This window comes from Marmota flaviventris, chromosome 13 (assembly GCF_047511675.1).
Source record: "Marmota flaviventris isolate mMarFla1 chromosome 13, mMarFla1.hap1, whole genome shotgun sequence".
NCBI lineage: Eukaryota > Metazoa > Chordata > Mammalia > Rodentia > Sciuridae > Marmota > Marmota flaviventris.
Window position 1 is genome coordinate 103,762,739 of NC_092510.1, and position 17,130 is coordinate 103,779,868.

The window sequence follows — 17,130 nt, forward strand, 5'->3', positions numbered from 1 at the left end:
TCAGGTGACGTTGATGCTGCTGGACCAGAACAACCGGGAGCACGTGATCGATGCCTTCAGGCCCGACATAACCTCATCCTCCTTCCAGAGGCCAGTCAGCGACATGAACATTGCCAGTGGCTGCCCCCTCTTCTGCCCTGTGTCCAAGATGGAGGCCAAGAATTCCTACGTGCGAGATGATGCCATCTTCATCAAGGCCATTGTGGACCTGACTGGGCTGTAGCCACCCCTCAGCAGGTGCAGGAGCTCAGTGAGGAGCTGACACGCTGGTCAAGAGCCCTGCTGTGCAGGGCAGGCAGTCTGGGTGTAGGTGCTGGGGAGGCCTCAGCCTGCAGCCATGCTCACTGTCACATGAGGAAGGAGCTGTTGGCTAGTCCTCAGCTGGCAGAGACTGGAGAGACCCTGATGGCTCACCCCAGATCCCTGGTGGGATTGGCCAGAGCTCTTCTGATTCCCATCAGAACTGCCCTCACTGTTTTCTGTGCAGTGTAGGGAGAGTTCCTGGGTGGGGTGCCCAGAAGGGAGCTTCAGAGCTGTCTGAGCCGCAGGAGTGTGGTGGGTGGCCTGGTGCCTTTGGTGTAGTCATCAGAAAGGAGGCGTGGTCTGCGCTGGGAGAAGGGCCTCTGTCTGCAGAGTGTGGCCCGGAAGAGAAAGGGTGCTCGGAACCCAGGTGCTCTTAGGACAGGAGCCCGTCTGTGCTGGCCAGGCTGAGAAGCGGTGTCTAGCCCCGCCCCGTGTTGGCTACACCATCAGGCTGAGGAGAAATCACTATTAAACTGTTCAGACCTCTGTGGTGAGTTGTGTCCATCTGGCTTCAGATTGCCTGTGGCTTCCGCCTGGGCAGGGGTGACCCTCTGGAGCCTTCTTCTTTTCCCATGGGCCTTTTCTAACAACTGGGGCTGCCTTCCCTGCTGCCAGCTCCCCAGAGGTTCCCGTGAGGCAAGGGCCCATGTGACCACCCCATCCTGGGCCTGGCTATGGTGGGGCAAAGGAGTAGACCCTTGGCCTCCCTGCATGCAGGGGGTCACTCAAGGATCCTGGCCTGGCTTGTTCCCAGGACTGTGTGGGTGGGGCGTGGGTGTGGGTGCTCGCTTAGTCCCAGGCTGTGCCACCAGGCTCGCTGGTGTGTTAACCACTGGGAGGAAGTGTAACCTCCTTCACCCCTCCCACTGGGTGTTTTGAGATGTCACTGGGTAGAAAGGCACCGAGCAAGTGAGGGTGAGCACCAGGACTGCTTGGGATGTGCTGTCATGTACATGCTTGTCACTGATTGTCACTCATTCTGCCTGGGTTTCTGAGCTCTATCTCTGTGTTTCTGAGAGTGTTATGATTTACAGTGTGTAGAAAGTGCCCTGAGATGTGGGCAGGTGGCTGGCTTTTTCACTCACCTGTCAGAGGCCCCTCGTGTGGTGGCTCGCTGGGCACGTCCCGCTGCTATGTGGTGTGTAGCTGGAGAACACAACTTGGCCTTTGTCCTGAGACCATGTCTTTGAATATTGATGACTGTGAGACCATCAGCACAGACCTGGCCACCTTCTGTGGACCTTGAGAGTTGGGCCACGGGGTCTCCCCTTCTTAGCTGCTGCTGACCTGCTCTGGGACAGGTGCCCACACCTTTGTCCCTGCAGTGCTTCGTGTTGTCAGACTTTACCGTGTGTGGACAGTCCATCCTAATGCACATTTCCTGACACAGTAGGGTCAGGCCTCCCTCCCTATTAGGTTCATTGTTCATTTGGGATTCTCCTACAGGAATTGTTAGTTTGTGTCTGTGTCCACTGTTCTACTGGGATGTTGACCTGGTTTCCTCCTCCTCTCCCTGGATACTAGTCCTTGGTTTGAAATGTTTGTGTGAAACTTAAAATTTTAGATAGGCTCAGTTGAATATTGGTTTTAAAGTCTTGTTTTGTGTCTTGGTACCTGGGATTTACCCAGGAGTGCTTTATTCCGAGGTACATCCCTAGACCTTTTTACTTTTTGAGAAAAGGCCTTGCTAAGTTGCTGAGACTGGCCTCAGGCTTGTAGTCCTCCTGTCAGCCTCCTGAGTTACTGAATCACAGGCAAAGTTTTGTTTTAATATAGTGGGTTTCTATGTTTGGGGATTTGTTTATCTGTAATGTATATTCTTTTTTATTATTATTATTTTTTTAGTTGTTGATAGACCTTTATTTTTTTTAATTTATATGAGGTGCTGCGAATTGAACCCAGTGCCTCACACATACCAGGCAAGTGTGCTACCACTGATCCCTAGCCCAAGCCCCAACATATATTCTTAGAATGAATTCAGGTTAAAGCTGAGGGATCATTGATATCATTTTCTTTCCCTTCAAAGAAAAATGAAGCTGGGTGTGGTGGTGCAAATCTGTTAATCCCAGCTACTTGGGAGGCTGAGGAGGATACAGGTTCAAGGCCAGTCTGGGCAACTTACTGAGACCCTGTCTCAAGATAAAATTGGAAAAAACAGAAGGGCTGGTGATACAGCTTAGCATGCACAAGGCCCTGAGTTTCTTCCCCAGCACTGCCAAAAGAGGGGGGAAGGAGGAAACAGACTGGGGTACAGCTTAGTGGCAGAGCATGTGCCCGCCCGCACCAGGCCCTGGGTTTCATCCCTGGCATGCAAGAGCACACACAAAAAAGAAGAAGGTAAAAAAGAAATGGAACTGCAGAGTGAGAGGAGTGGGGACAAAGTTGGGAAGAAGGCCACAGCAAAGAGTCCTAATCTCGTTTGGAAGTGGAAAGTGGGTCAGGGAGTGGAAACTGAGCAGAAGCGGGTGGAGGTGGTGGTCTGCCAACCTGTTGGGGCCCTGGGGTGGGGAAGGGGCAGTGAGTGAAAGGGGATCGCTTGCAGGTGCCTCTTTGCTGTCCTGGGGGCAGGTGTCCCCTCAACCTCACCCTGCAGGGGTGACAGGTCTGGAGGACCTAGAGGAAAGCCAAGGACGGTCCTCACCCCAGTGCAGAGAGGGGCTGCAGCTGAAAGGGGGAGAAGAGGAGGGGATCCTCCAGGGAGACCTGTGAGCTGGACTGGCCTGCTGTGCTTGCCCTCCAGGGAGGCGAGGGCCCTGCTCATGTCCTGGTCACCAGTGTTCACATCACTAATTTTAGGAACCTGACAGCAGCCACTCCATCCTTTCCCTCAGACTAATGGCCTCAGATCTGCCTCGCCCTGTGGATCTGCCTGTTCTGGACAGCCATGTGGAGGGACTCGGCCTGTGGTGGTGTGTGTCTGGCTTTTGGCACCCGTGTGGTGCCAGAGTTCCACTTTGTTACATTTGGATTGGAGGGACCCGTTTGTGTCTCCACTCGGTTGATGGACATTTGGGTGGTTTCCACTTACTAGTCACCCTGAAAATGCTGTCTCTGAACATTCACTGTTTCCCATGGACGTGTTTTCATTTCTCTCAACTCTCCCTACCTGGGGGTAGAGCCTCTGGGCTGTGTTCAGCTTTTTTATTTTATTTTTTTCCCAGTGCTCGGGGGTGAATCCAGGGTCTCCCGCAGATGCTGGGCAAACTCCACCTCTGAGCCACACCCAGCCAGGTTTGGCGCCCTTGGTGCTCAGCTGCATCATCTCTTCCCATCAGTGAGCGCATCTCAGTTTGTGCTGTCCTCTGGTCGTCCTCTGCACTCGTGTCAGCTGGGACTTCAGTTCCGTCACGTCTCTCCAGCACACTGACTCTGAAGCATGCAACAGCAGTGCCAGTTTCAGCGTGTCTCCTTGCTCGCGGTGTTTCTTGTGTCTCTGTCTTGCTTGTCTTGAGAAAGAACACTGGCATTCTTTCTCCAGGGGCCTCAGACTTCCTGTGCCTGGGCTCTCTGCAAGCCATCCGCCGTCTGAACCTCGAGGGCCGGATTGCAGCTGTCCCCCTGCACCACCCCGTCTCACCCTTTCTTGGTACAGGTTATTTGGCTTAACTTTCTGGGTGGGTGATTTTTCCTCAGCACTTTGAGGCCACAGTCCTGTTACCTGAATCTGTTGCTTCAACATCTGCTGCTTGTCTGCCATGCTTTGTACAGGTAAAATGAGTTTTCTCCCTAGTGCTTTTTAAAATTTCACATAGTAGAACTGTTTTTTCCCCTTTTGGTGCAGTTCTGGAATTTAACCCCTGTAGGCAGCATGCAGGTGGCTCCGTCTTCCCAGGCCCCCGCCCTTCCCAGGCACACCCAGCAGCCACTCCCTGTCCTCCCTGGCTGGTGTGTGTGAGTGGGGCCATGCAGCCTGTGGTGTACTGTTGCACAAGGCATTGTGCCTCTTGAGAGTCAGGTGCCACTGCCCCGCTCTGCGGCAGAGTCCAGTGCACGGATGACCATGGGGAGTCTGTTCACCCCTGGAAGCATGTTTGTATGTTTTTTTTGTTTGTTTGTTTGTTTTGTTGTTGTTGTTTCAGTTGTAGATGGACACAATACCTTTATTTTATTTGTTTATTTATTTTCATGTGGTGCTGAGGATCAAACCCAGTGCCTCACATGTGTGAGGCAAGCGCTCTACCGCTGAGCCACTACCCCAGCCCCTGTATGTTTTTTGTTGTTTGTTGAGTTTTGTTTCGTTTTTGCAGTCATGAATAGAGCTGCTGTAACATTGTGTATGATGAGCAGGTCTCATTTCTCTAAGGCAGAGCCTGAGAGTGGGTGGCCTGGTCACACAGTGAATCATCTCGCATATCTATTTGCTTTTTGAGACATGTTCTCACGGTGCTGCCCAGGCTGGTCTCCAGTGCTTGGGCTCAAGTGGTCCTCCTGCTTCAGCCTCTCAGCAGCTGGGGCTGGAGGAATACATCACCGCGCCTGCTTGGTGAGCACATTGTCAGACTCCTTCTAGAAGAGCGCTCCTGAGTGGAGCACCACCATGCTGTGGCTCTGCGGTCCAGGCACTCAGCAGCACTGGGTAGGGTCAGTACTTGGTTGTTCTCATGATGCGTGTGCAAGGCTGACTTCCGAAGTGTCCATTTGCTCCCTGCATTTCCTGGCTGGCATTCGTCACAGGGTTGGACTTTCGAAGGCTCCTCTTCCACTGAGTGTGGTGGTATAGGCTTTTGTTGGGCACTTACCAGGTTGAACAGCTTCCTTCTTCTTTGTAGCTTGCCAGGAGTTTTTTTGTGTGTGCTGCGGATTGAACCCAGGGGTGCTCTATTACTGAGCTGCTCCCTAGCCCTTTTCATTTTTTATTTTGACACAGGGTCTGCTAAGTTTCTGAGGCTGGCCGGAAACTTGCATTCCTCCTGCCTCACCCTCCCAAGTTGTTGGGGTCACAGGCGCCACCACACCTGGCTGGAATTTTTTTTTTTTTTAATTGTGTGCTGTTTTGTTCAGCGCTTATTCTCATGGGAGGGGCTCCATGTGGCCTTTCTTGGTGAGCGCATTGTGAATTCACACACTGGTGGCCATCTGCTGTGCCGGACCAGCCTTGCCTTCCTGGAGTAACCCGTGTGGTGGTGCCTCACCTTTACCTGCTGCTGGGTTTGATTTGATGTTTTGTTGACTCTTGGCATCTGTGTGTGTGAGGTATACTTGTCTGTGGTTCTCTTTTTGTATGGTTGTCCCTTATCCATGATTTCACTTTCCCTGATGTGTTACCTTTGTTCAGCTGTAGTCCATAAGTGGAAAATTCCAGAAATAAGCAATGCATAAGTTTCAGGTTGTGTGCCAATCTGAGGAGCATGATGAAATCTCACCATCCTTGTACCATTCTTCTTCTGTGGTGTCCAGATGTGAACCACCCCTGCGTCCAGCATGTCCATGCATATGCCCCACCCACCCACAGGCACTAGCAGTACCAATGCTGTTTGCTTGTAGCCCTTGTTCCTTAGCACTGACCCAAGGTGCAAGAGAATTCTGCTGGAGGTCAGAAATGCCCAAGAGAAGCCATTAAGTGAAAAGTGAAATACAGTGAGGTTGAGAGAGAGACCACATTCACATCACTTTCATTATGGTACATTTTTATGGTTTTTTTATTATGCCATTGGTTAGTCTCTGATTGTGCCTAATTTCTAAATTGAGCATTGCCACAGGTGTGCGTGTGTAGGAAAATACCTAGTATATCTAGAATCTGATGCCGTCCACAGTTTGTGGCATCCCCTGGGGGCATTGGATCCCATCTCCCATGGGTTAGGTAGGGGACTCTGTGTTGTCTTTGTCTGGTTTTGGTGTTAATTTTCAAAAAATTGACAGCAGGAGGGCTGGGATTGTGGCTCAGCAGTAGAGCGCTCGTCTAGCACATGCAAGGCCCGGGATTTGATCCTCAGCACCACATAAAAATAAATAAACAAAATAAAGGTATTGTGTCCAACTATTTCTCCCCCCCCCCTCTCTCTCTCTCTCTCTCTCTCTCTCTCTATATATATATATATATATATATATATATTTTTTTTTTTTTTTTTTTTAAGGAAAAAAGAAAGAAAATTGATAGCAGGAGTGAGGTTGTTAGTACAACAAATACCCCAAAATGTGAAAGTGGCTTTAGAATTGGTTCATGGGTAGGGCGGGGAACCCTGGAAGGAGCAGGCTGGAAAAGGACTCCCAAGACAGTAAAGGCATCTAGTGAGGGCTCCAACGGAAGTGAGGACCAGGTGTTGGAAACCAGGGAAAGGCCAGCCTTGTTCCAGAGTGGCAAGGGACTTGGGAGACTTTGTCCAGGAGGCTGAGGCAGGAGGGATGCAAGTTCCCGGCCAGCCTCCCAGGGATTTGTGGGAGGTGGAACTTAAAGAGATATGCACTGAAATCTGCAGGCAGGTCAGCATTCCAGGTACCGAGCCTTGGATTGCACGTAGCTGGGTGTCAGAGGCGAGAGCAATGTGGATGGGGAGTTCTATTTTCAGAAAGGTTAGCAGAATGTAGTGGCCAGAAGGCTGCCCAGCCTGGCTATGAGAGAGAATGAAAGCGCATTTTCAGGAGAAGAATCCCAGTGTGGAGCCAAGTGCCTGTGCGTACAGATGAAGCATTGGCTGCCCTACCATGGGCCCAGAGGCCAGGGCTGAAGGAGGGAAATATTTCAAAGGAGAGGCCTAGGGTGCCCAGGGGACCTTGGGTTCTGCTTTCCAGGCCCCAAATTTCTGCCCCCCACATTCCTGCACAGCACTCACCAACCATGACCCACTCAGGCCCAGATATGGCTGTATGTGCTGATCCAGAAAGTACTGCCATAAACGCAGGCAGTGCCCATTGGGTGCTCATTCTGCAGATGTGAAGGATGCAGGAGGAGAGGTTGTGGCAGCCTCCAGCTGGCCTTCAAGGATAGCAGGGGTGCAGAGACATCACAGGAAAAAAGCCGCAGCAGAGAGTGCCCAGTGGGGCAACCCAAGACCCCAGAACTGTGGGGCCACCGTGGCACAGCTCCTGTCTAGGAGAGCTGCATATGAGACTCCAGCACAGCCGTGGTGGCTGCCCAGCCCTACTTGGGGTATCTGGAAGGCAGGACAGTCAGAGATTATACCCCAGCTTTAGGATTTCATAGGGTTTGCCCTGTCAGCTTGGCTTGCTTGGGCCCTGTTGTCTCTTTACCTTGCCTGTCCCCCTCCTTGGGATGGGAGGCTGTCCTGTGGCTGCCCCCACTGCACTTTGGAAGGGCCTAACTAGCCCTACAGTCTCACGGAGGCGTTGGCCGATAGCTGAGTCGTGAGTCCTAGCTTGTCTGACTCACAGGGTTCTGCCTTCTTGCCCCTTTTGAGTTGGTGCTGGAAAGAGTTAGGATTTAGGGTTGGGGTGAATGTTATGTTTTATAGGTGAGAAGAACATGAGTCTGGGGGACCAGGGGCAGAATGCTATGGTTTTAATGTCTGTCCTGCCAAAATTCATGGAAACTTAACTGCCTTGGTGACAGTAATAAGGGGTGGGGCTCTTAGAGATACTGGGCAAGAAGGCCTCACCTCTTGGGCAGGCTGGTGCTACTGTGGAAGAGTGGGCTCCCCTCTTGCCTTCTCTCACCTTCCACCAGTGGTACCCAGCAGGAAGCCCTCCCGCGGGCAAGCCCCTTGCTCTGGGACTCCTAGCCTTCACAACTGTGTCTTAATAAACTTCTGTCCATTGTGGATTACTCGGTCTCCTGTAATCTTTTATCGAGCAGAAATGAACTAAGACTGATTATTTGCCTCCCACCCAAAATTCATTATGTTAAAACACATCCCCAGTGTGATGGGAGTTGGAGGTGAACAGGTCACGAGGGTGGAGCCACAGGGCCTTGGCTCTAGACAGCATGCTTGCCACACCTGAGCCTTTTATGAACCAGCAGGCAGCTCTCATCAGACACTGCGTCAGCAGCACCTTGACCCTGGACTTGAGGATCTGTGAGAAGTGAATTCCTGTTGTCTGTGAGCCCAGTTCATGGTGTGTGTTAGGCAGCTGAACAGACCAAGATGCAGGGTTGTGCAACACAGTGGCCACACCTGCGATCCCAGCCACTTGGGAGGCTGAGGCAGGAGGGTCCCTCAGCAACTTAATGAGACTGTTGCAAAGAAAGGGGGGAAAAAGGCTGGAAATGTAGCTTGATGAAGAGTCCCCCTGGGTTTGATTCCCAGTACTGGAGGAAAAAAATATAGTGTGGCACTTGTCTTGAATAACGTAGGGGACATGCAGAGACTTGCCCCAGCCTGGGCTCTGGTCCGTAGGGGAGGTGGTCCAGGTGCAACTCTTCTGGTGTGGACTGGAATGTTCTGTGCTTACCAGTTAGATGGTTGGGAGGAATTGAATTATGTACCCACCCAAATGGGTATGTTGGAGCCCTAGCCCCCAGGACCTTGGAAGTAGGGTTCTTATAAAGGTAATCAAGTTAAAAGGAGATCATTAGAGTGGGCCCTAACACAGCATGACAGATGTCCCTATAGACAGGGGATTTAGACACAGATATAAAGGGAAGGTGATGGATGGTCACAGGGACAAGACGGCCGTGTGAAGACAGAAGACAGGAGAGTGGCACCCTGGAGCCAAGGAGTGCCAGAGACAGCCGTAAGCCACCAGCAGCTGGGGAGAGACTGGGCAGACTCCCCACCACCCTTGATGTCCACAGCTGCTCTCCAGAACCTCAAAACCACAAATCTGCACTATGGTAAGCCACCTGGTCTGGGGTGCCTTGCAGTGGCCGTCCTAGGGAGCGACCCGTCCTTGCCTGTCCTGAGATTGTGGGTCTGCACTTCTCCCAGTCCACTGCTCTCTGCTCTTGTGTTTGAGACTTTATTCAGGGGTCCCCCTGGTACACGTCCCCTGTCATCATCCTCAGTCCCTCTTCATCCCTGGAGGACTCTTGCCAGGTGTGCTATGCCCCTTACTCGTGGCCAGTCCTGTATCCTTTCATGGGCATTTCTGTGGGGACACATCCATCCTTCCTTGGGACCTCCTTGTCATTACTTGCATGAGGCCTTCCTGTAGTTGGGTCCTGGTTTATATGGTGCTGAGGATGGAACCCAGTGCCTCACGTGCTAGGCAAGTGCTCTGCCACTGAGCTGCAGCCCCAGCCCCGATGTTGTGATTATTGATATGGTTAGATTTCAGTTTACCATTTCACATTTGTTTTCTGATGGTTCTCTGGTCTGTTCCTCTGTTTGCTTTTTCCTGTTTGCAATGCTGTAGTTTTCTGAGCATTTTTGGTATTCCATTTTAGTTTCGCTCTTCTGACTTTACCTATACCCTTTTGCATAATGCTTGTCGTGTTGTCCTAAGGATCAAAATGCATACTGCGCTTTTACAGGCTGCTTTAATCAGGATGTGGGGTCCTTCCACCGTGTTCCCAGTAGTGCTGCCTTCTCCCGGCTGCCAGCATCTTTCTTAGCGCCTGCACAGGGCTCAGTGCCTGCCCGCTCGCCCTTTGTGTCAGGCCCCTTGGGCCTGCTGGCAGCAGACTCTTGTGTTTCCTTCTATTGATGGATTTATTTCACCTTTATTTGTGAAGGACACTTTCAAGATAGAGTTCAGGCTGTCAGACCCCCACCGTGCCCAGCATGTTAAGGTTGTGCTCTTCCTGTGACCTCCGTGGTCCTGAGGAGAGACCCACCGTTGTTCAGCGCACTGCCTGGAGGCCACTGCTGGTGGGCTTGCCTTCAGAGTTCGCCTTCAGCAGTTTGTTAATGGGGATCCTCAGTGGATTTCTTTGGGTTTATTCTGTTGTAGGTTCACTTGGTTCTCTAAAGTAGCTTCACACTCTCACTGTGCCTGGGAAGCTTGCAGCCAGTATTTTTGCACAGCACTCCTGCTCTGGTTATTGTCCCCCCCAGGTCCCCGGCTGTGGTTTGGTTCCGCCTTGTTTCAGCTAGTCGATGCGGACAGGTGCACCTACATGCTGTGCTGCATCTGGACGACTCAAAAGAGTCTGGTCGTTTGAGTTTTGATTGCTTTTTCTGTAGAGTCCACCATTTCTGTGTAGAAGTTTTGCTTCTCTGTTGTCTCGCTCATGCTATGTCTCTGCATCCATCGTGGTGCTGTGGTTGCTGCTCACACTCGTGGACTATCTCACATCTGTCTTCTCATCTCAGCTGCTGTGCAGACTTTCCTTGCCAGGGGACATTTTCACTGTTCTTCATGTGTTGGGCAATTCTGGATTGTCTTCAAGATGTTCTAAGCTTCCTGAGAGCTAGACTTGTCCCACCTTGTGTAAATGCTGTCATCTAGCAGGCCTCTGCTCTCGAGGTCCTCTCTGGGCCTGAAGCTGCCAGCGGGCTGTCGGACCTGATTGTGACAATCACTCTGCAGTAGGGGCCGAGCCTTGTGTTCAGAAACCATTTTATGGGACCACTTCCCGAGCCTCCACTCTATAGACTCCCCCTGTCCTTCAGCCAGACATGAGGGGCTCTAGTCATCCTGCGTCGTCACACCCTTCCTCTATTGGGCCATGGTGGGGTTCATGAGGCAAGAAGTAAAGGGAAGGAAGTAATGGGGTCCCCTCCCTCTTGAACCTCAGCTGCACTGACAGGGCAGACAGCTCCAAGGACTCAGTTCCACTCTCACGGGTTTCTAAAGCCACCACTCCTGCCACAGTGGGGCCTGGGCATGAAAGGACAGGAGAAAAAATCCAGGGCATCCCTGTGCTCACATCAGAGACCTCTCCTGGACTGCCGTGTCTCAAGATCCTGGACACACCGAGTCAGGCCATGGGTACCAAGGGGCAGGTTGGACAGCATGAGTGCCAGCTGTGAGGCCCGTCCAGCCCTGCCGGTCTGTTCTGCTCAGGGCATGGGGCCTCGCATCCCCACGCCACCGTAGCCAAGTTCTAGGGTGTGCTGTGTGTCCTTGCTGGGCCACACTTTCACCAGGATGAAGCTCAGGTGTGGTTGCTTTTCCTGTTCAAAGCTCAGCAGAGATTTTCTGAGGTTTCTTTCCCTAGTCCAGCCGTGTTTCCCTTTGAACACTGAGCCCCCGTGGCTCTGCAGTCGGGGTGTGGGCGCTGCTGCCTGGTCTTCTCCCCTTCCCTGGGATAGTCGGTGATTTTCCTCCATCTGCTGCTCTGGTTTTGACCAGGTGAAGTCCAGCGTTTGTCCTGGATTGAACTTTCGGATCTGCCTGTTATTCCCCACCATTTGTCTGTGTTTTTCGTTCTTTCTGCCTCCCTGCTTTTGTTCTGCAGTGCATTTTTGTTTTTTTTAATGGATGCTCTTGTTCGTCTCCTGTCCACTTTGAATGAGACAGTTATTACATCCTCAGGAGTTGCTCATGGTTTTCAGCTTTTCAGGAGCATACGTGCACTAGTTGAACTTGGGCTACTCTATGACAAGCAGCTTCCTGCGGGTGCTGGCCCCCCAACTTTAGGTGCCTGGTGTGTAGCACTGTGCTTTTTTTTTTTTTTAAGTTGGACACGATGCGTTTATTTTATTTATTTATTTTTATGTGGTGCTGAGGATCGAACCCAATGCCTCACCGTGCTATGCAAGCACTCTACCACTTACCCACAACCCCAGCCTGTGCTTTTGCAGTGCTAGGGACAGAGGTTGGCCTGAGCCAGGAGTGCAGGCCACACTGAGCCCCACTGTGGCTGCTGTGTCACTCCCATCTTTCCTTGCTTAGCACGTCTTGTGGTTCAGCCCTGTGGCCCCATCCCTTGAGTATGCTGAGGGACACTCACTACATTTCTGCCTGCTTTCTTTGCACGCCCTGCAAGCCCCACCTGCATGTGGAGTCCAACCCTGCCCCTCCTTGTGGCCAGTGGGCTGAGTCCAGCAAGACCGAGGCGGCCTCTGCTGGTTGCTGCCTGGCCTGGAGGGACACTGCCTCACTAGGCACTTCTCCCTGCACATTGCCTTTCTCTGCTCCTTGGTGGGACTGAGGGCAGCTCAACACAAGTTCCCAGCATAGCTGCTTCTTGGGGGGTCACAGCAGAGGCTGACCCTTCTGAATCTTGCCCCTTCCCTCAGCCCCAGAGCTCCAGGCAGCTGCGTGCTTCCCCACCAGTCAAGGAACTCCCTGGGGACACTGCTCAGCACTGGCCTGGGCTGTGTCCGACAGTCCCCCCCGGGCCATAAGCACAGGGCGCAGCAGAGGACACAGGCACCTCAAAGGTCTGAGGGACCTATGCCTGCATCAGCACTTCTGCTTCAGCCTCCCGTCACTTGTTGGGAGGAATCCTAAGGTAGTCACCACCAGGCAGCGGGGCCAGCAGTGCCCGGGGCCCCCTCCCTGTGGATAGAGACTGGACAACCACGTGCTGTGGCCAGCTCTTTATTCAAGACCCTGAAGAGGTGGTGTGCACGTGCAGCACAATAGGCCCAGCAGACTGGCCCCTCCCAAGCGCCTCAGTGCACAAACCAGGTGCCCTCTGCCACCAATGGGCAGTCACCCACAGCCTCCAGGTGCAGATTGCCCTGGCTGTCCCAAGGGCTCAGGCCAAGGCCAGCTCAGGACTGCGTGAACTTCCAGCCCAGGGATAGGGGTGGGCAAGGAGCAGGGTGTCTAGTATCCTGTGCACCCAAGCTGGCCAAGAGGCTGATATGGGGTCTATGGTACCGCCCACAGCGGCCACCCTAGTGCTGAGCCTGATGGCCGTGAGCAGGTTGCGTGAGCGAGCGTGTGGGGCTGGGCTGTCCCCTTTCTAAGGCATGGCTGCTGTGAACTTCTCCGCCCCACTCAGGGAATAGCCACAGGCTTTGTCCCTGTGGGTCCCAACACTGGAGTCCTCAGCGCCTGTGGCTGGCAAACCAGGAGAAGAAGGGGCGCAGGCGTGGGCGTGAGGCCTGGAGGACACGCACTGTGCGTGGTGAGCGCCAGGCTTTGATGGTGGCATCATCACTGGCTGTCAGCAAAAGCTCCTGCTCCTGGGGGCTGAAGGCCACCGAGTTGACCACGTCCTCGTGCCGCAGCTTGGCCAGGCAGATGTTGTAGTGGCGGTCCCAGATGTAGCCATGCCGATCCTCAGCCCCACTGTAGGACAGTGCCTGGGATGAGCCTGCCACCCTCCTGCTGTGTCCCACCCTGAGTCCTGAGGCCCACCCAAGCACACCTGGCCACGAAGTCCTTGCTGACATCCAGGAAGATGAAGAAGCACTCATCATTGGGTGTGTAGGCGCGGTGAGCTCGCAGGGCCCGCTTCACCTCCCGCATGGTCTTGAGGTCAAACACCAGTAGGTCGATCTCCTCTGCAATGGGTGGTGGCTGCATGGGGTCAGCCACCACAGAGCCTGGGGGCCAGGCGCGGCTGTTCACGTACAGGTACCTGAGCGAGGGGCATGCGCTAGGTACAGGTGGGCTGCTAGGTATGGGTCACCTGCAGGCACCCCCACCCAGGACGTGTCAGAGGCCCACCTGTTGTCAGGGGATAGGCCCATGCCAATGATGTGCCCATGCACATCAATGACATGGTCCAGTGCATCAAAAAAGGCATCAGAGCCCCGGCCCTCGCCCAGCACAGGCCCGGCAGTCGTCATCTGGTGTGGCAGGATCTGCTTGATGCCTGTGGAGAGGCCGGGCCAGGGCCCTGACTAGAGCTGCAGGGAGGTCACCTCCAGGACACCCCCACCCGATAGCACCCGAGGGGACCATGGGCTGTGCCTATACTGGGGCCCAGGTCTGAGTCAGACGCACCCAGTCACTGGTTGACCAGCACTACCTGCACTTCCACATCTCAGACCCATTCCCTCAGGAGCAAAAGTGACCTATGGGCTGTCCTGCCCTAAGGGCTCTGCACCGAGGAAGGCCCAGGCAGGCCCAGGCAGGACCTAGGGTGTTGCAGGCCCTGTGCTGCTGTTACCGATCTGGTGTGGCGAGTAGGTGAGGCAGCCGGTGGTGAAAATGAGGTATTTGTTCCTGGCATCAGCGGCACTGCGCTCTGGGGGCTTGGTGCGACCCTGGGCCAGCAGCTCGGCCACCCTGGTTTCCAGCGCACGCTCCGATAGTTGCGTGCCCCCATCCAGCACACCATCCAGCACACGCCGCAAGCCCTCCTTGGCGCGGCCCGGTCGGGGGTTGCGCAAAGGGGGGCTGGCAGCCTCATCTTCGCTGTCACCACCCAGGTCAAAGACTTGGCAGAGGGGTGTGGCCTGGTCGCTGGCGTCCAGCAGGAGGTCAGGGTTGTCAAAGCGGCTGCAGTCGGCCACCATCACTGTGCGAATGGTGCTGGCATTGAGGTTCTGGATCTTGAAGAGCCGCTTTACCACATTGACGTTCTCTGACTCCACGTCCTGGGCAGGGACAGGGGCGTAGGTGCAGGGCCAGGCCTGGGGAGCTCCAGCTTCCTCAGGCCTGGTCCACCTGCCCGGCCCCACCCGCACCTGGAAGGCGTTGTTGAGCCACAGCACTGAGCAGGATGTTATGTCTCCAATGCGGTGCAGGTTCCCAGAAATGAGGCTTGTTTCTGTGAGCCAGCAGCCGAACACATCATAAGGCTTGTTGCGCACGCGGGACAGCAGGGCGAAGGAGTCTGCAGGGAGGCGGAGCTGAGCAGGCTGCCGACTGCAGGCAGTGGAAGACCCACCCGGGCTCCTGCTCACCTAGGCTGATGACTGCGATCTCGCCTGAGGAGGAGTTGTGTGGCCCCAGGAACACGCCTGAGGCCAGCAGCAGGGAGTCATCCTGGTTGAACTGGGAGAACTGGGTGTAGCTCCAGTTGTAGGGCCGCATGTCCGCGCTGTGCAGCAGCGAGATGGTCAGGTCGTTGTTCCAGATCTACGGGAGAGGAGCCAGTGGGTGACTGGCCAGGGCTGGTGGCTGTATAGGAAGTCCTGGACCCTTCTCCACTGAGGCTGTCTAAAGATGCTGTGGGGCGGGGACTCCTTCAAGCATCTCATCCCCCCTACCCCAGGGGACCTGGGAATCCTGCCTTCCCATCCTCTCCAGCAGTCAGGGATGTCCTAGCATTGGGTCCTGTGGTCTAGGCTGGGGCTCCAGGTCCCAGCACAAGTGCTTCTTCCTAGCTGACCCTCTCTGCTGGATGCAGAGACTGGCCACTTCCCACCCAACCCACCTGCTTGGGTGGGGCATCCTCACCTTCACAGTGCAGTCCTTGGAGCAGGAGGCAAACTGGTACCCAGAGTGGGAAAAGCTGAGGTGCAGGACCTGGTCAGTGTGCTCCTTCAGAGTCTGCACCTCCACGCAGGGTACCATGTCGTAGAGCCGACGGAACTCCTCATACCAGGACGTGGCCGCTGTGGGCAGGACAGCGTCACTGTCAGTGTTGGTCCCAACCCTTCCTCCCCACAGCCAAGGCCACCCTGAAGAGTGGGGCCACCAGGAGTGAGGGCCCTGGTGCCTCTGGAGCCAGCCAGTCTGGAATCAGGACTCAGCTGGGAGTGCATCTTCTGCTCTGACGCCCTTCCTGCCTGAATGGTCCATGGCCCCAGCAGGTAGACAGCAGGAGCTCCCCAGCATGGTTCAGAACATGGCAGGGGACAGCCCTTGCCTCCCACATGGCTGCTGAATGGGCTTTGGGGCATGTGCAGGTACTGACCTGGGTGTCGGGGTACATCGCGGGCCACCTGGTAGTAACGGTAGAACTGTTCCCTCCATAGGAACTCATCCCGGGACACGGCCTGCCACTGTCGGCACACCAGCCCAGCGGCCAGCACGTCCGCAGGGCCCAGGCTCAGGAAGATCTGGTAGACGAGGCTGTCAGGGAGCAGGGGCGTGCCCCCCTCGTCCATCGTGACATTCTGCCCAGGCAGCCCTGAAATCCACCAGAAGCTGCCCTGAACCCAAACCTCTACCCCAACCCCTAGGAGAGGTGCAGACCTGGAGCTCAAGCTGTGGCAGCCCCACTGTTCCTCCAGCCCCACCAAGTGCCACGCTGGGAATTCCACTGGACTGGGTGTTTGTGGAGGGTCCTGCTGCACTGACCACTGCAGCTCCATGACAAGCCTGCACAGCCATTTCCCCCCAACCCCTGCAGCTAGCTCCTAGGGCTTGCTAGAGCACTGGAGCAGGCACAGCCACCTCAGCACGGCTGGGCCTGGGGCAGCCTGAGGTGGAGCGCAGGTGGGCCGCTGGACCCCAGATCTGTCTACTCTAAAAGGCCTTGGCCCAGGTCACATCCTGCAGATGGGGCCCTTTGACCGCCCCCCCCCCCAACCCGGGGCCAGGGAAAGAGCTGGGTGCCAGGGCAGGTAAGCAGGTCTGGGCTGCCTGTACTGGTCGGTCCGAGTATAAGCCGTCAAGGGCCAGTGACCCCCCTGAGCTGACCTTGCTGCCCCAAGGTGTACGACTGTCAGCTCAAGACAGACTTCCTTCCCAGAAGGGGCCTGGCAGGCCCTTGGCCTCTGCCCTAAGGGCCTGGCCAGGTGGGGGACGTGCGGGCAGGGGGTCAGGGTGTGAAGGGGCAGGCGACGGGGTCCGGGCAGGGCCGCGGGGCGGGACAGGGCACAGGCAGCCGGCAGCACATTCACTCGCCCGGCCGGCGCAGGCGGGGTACTCCGCTGGGGACAAGGCTGGTACCGGGGGACAAGACCAGGCCAGGCGTGGACAAGGCCAGGGGCGCCGGCGAGTGCGGCAGAGCCGAGGCGGGACTCACCGCGGCGCCTCCGCCCGCTGCGTTGCGCGGAGCCGCTTCCGTCGCCGCCGCCCCCGCGTCTCTACGGAAGAGGCCGCCAGGCCGGACGCTCCGAGCCCCGAGGCATCGATGGCTGCGGAGGGCCGACCGCCCGGCCGCCCGCGTCGGCCTCTCGCGCGCCTGCGCGTCTGTGCGCCTGCGCGCTCCCGTGCTCTTCCAGAACAGCGCCCCTGGGGGAGCGGCGGCGG

The 17,130-nt window shown here is 55.4% G+C and overlaps 2 protein-coding genes across 9 annotated transcripts in view; one reads left to right on the plus strand and one right to left on the minus strand.

Annotated features, from left to right (window-relative positions):
- The window catches only part of Traf2 (TNF receptor associated factor 2), a 36,982-nt gene extending 28,959 nt beyond the window's left edge, over positions 1-8,023 (plus strand). For all 6 annotated transcript variants that reach the window (XM_027941598.2, XM_027941619.2, XM_027941615.2 and 3 more), the window contains one exon: positions 5-8,023. In XM_027941598.2, the coding sequence (XP_027797399.1) occupies positions 5-223 (219 nt within the window). In that variant the 3' untranslated portion in view covers positions 224-8,023. The remainder of the gene's footprint in view (positions 1-4) is intronic.
- Positions 8,024-12,611: 4,588 nt separating this feature from the next.
- Positions 12,612-17,066, minus strand: Fbxw5 (F-box and WD repeat domain containing 5). 3 transcript variants are annotated; one of them, XM_027941580.2, is made up of 9 exons: positions 16,904-17,066; positions 15,848-16,063; positions 15,388-15,545; positions 14,892-15,066; positions 14,673-14,821; positions 14,153-14,582; positions 13,708-13,855; positions 13,406-13,618; positions 12,612-13,326 (listed from the first exon to the last, which is right to left on the minus strand). In XM_027941580.2, exons 2-9 carry the CDS (start codon positions 16,038-16,040, stop codon positions 13,083-13,085), a joined length of 1,710 nt encoding a protein of 569 aa, XP_027797381.1. In that variant the 5' UTR covers positions 16,041-16,063; positions 16,904-17,066; the 3' UTR covers positions 12,612-13,082. The 3 variants fall into 3 exon arrangements, with proteins under 3 accessions (XP_027797381.1, XP_027797387.1, XP_027797375.1); XM_027941586.3 differs by lacking the exon at positions 16,904-17,066 and adding an exon at positions 16,576-16,883; XM_027941574.3 differs by lacking the exon at positions 16,904-17,066 and having other exon boundaries at positions 15,848-16,883.
- Positions 17,067-17,130: the final 64 nt, after the last annotated feature.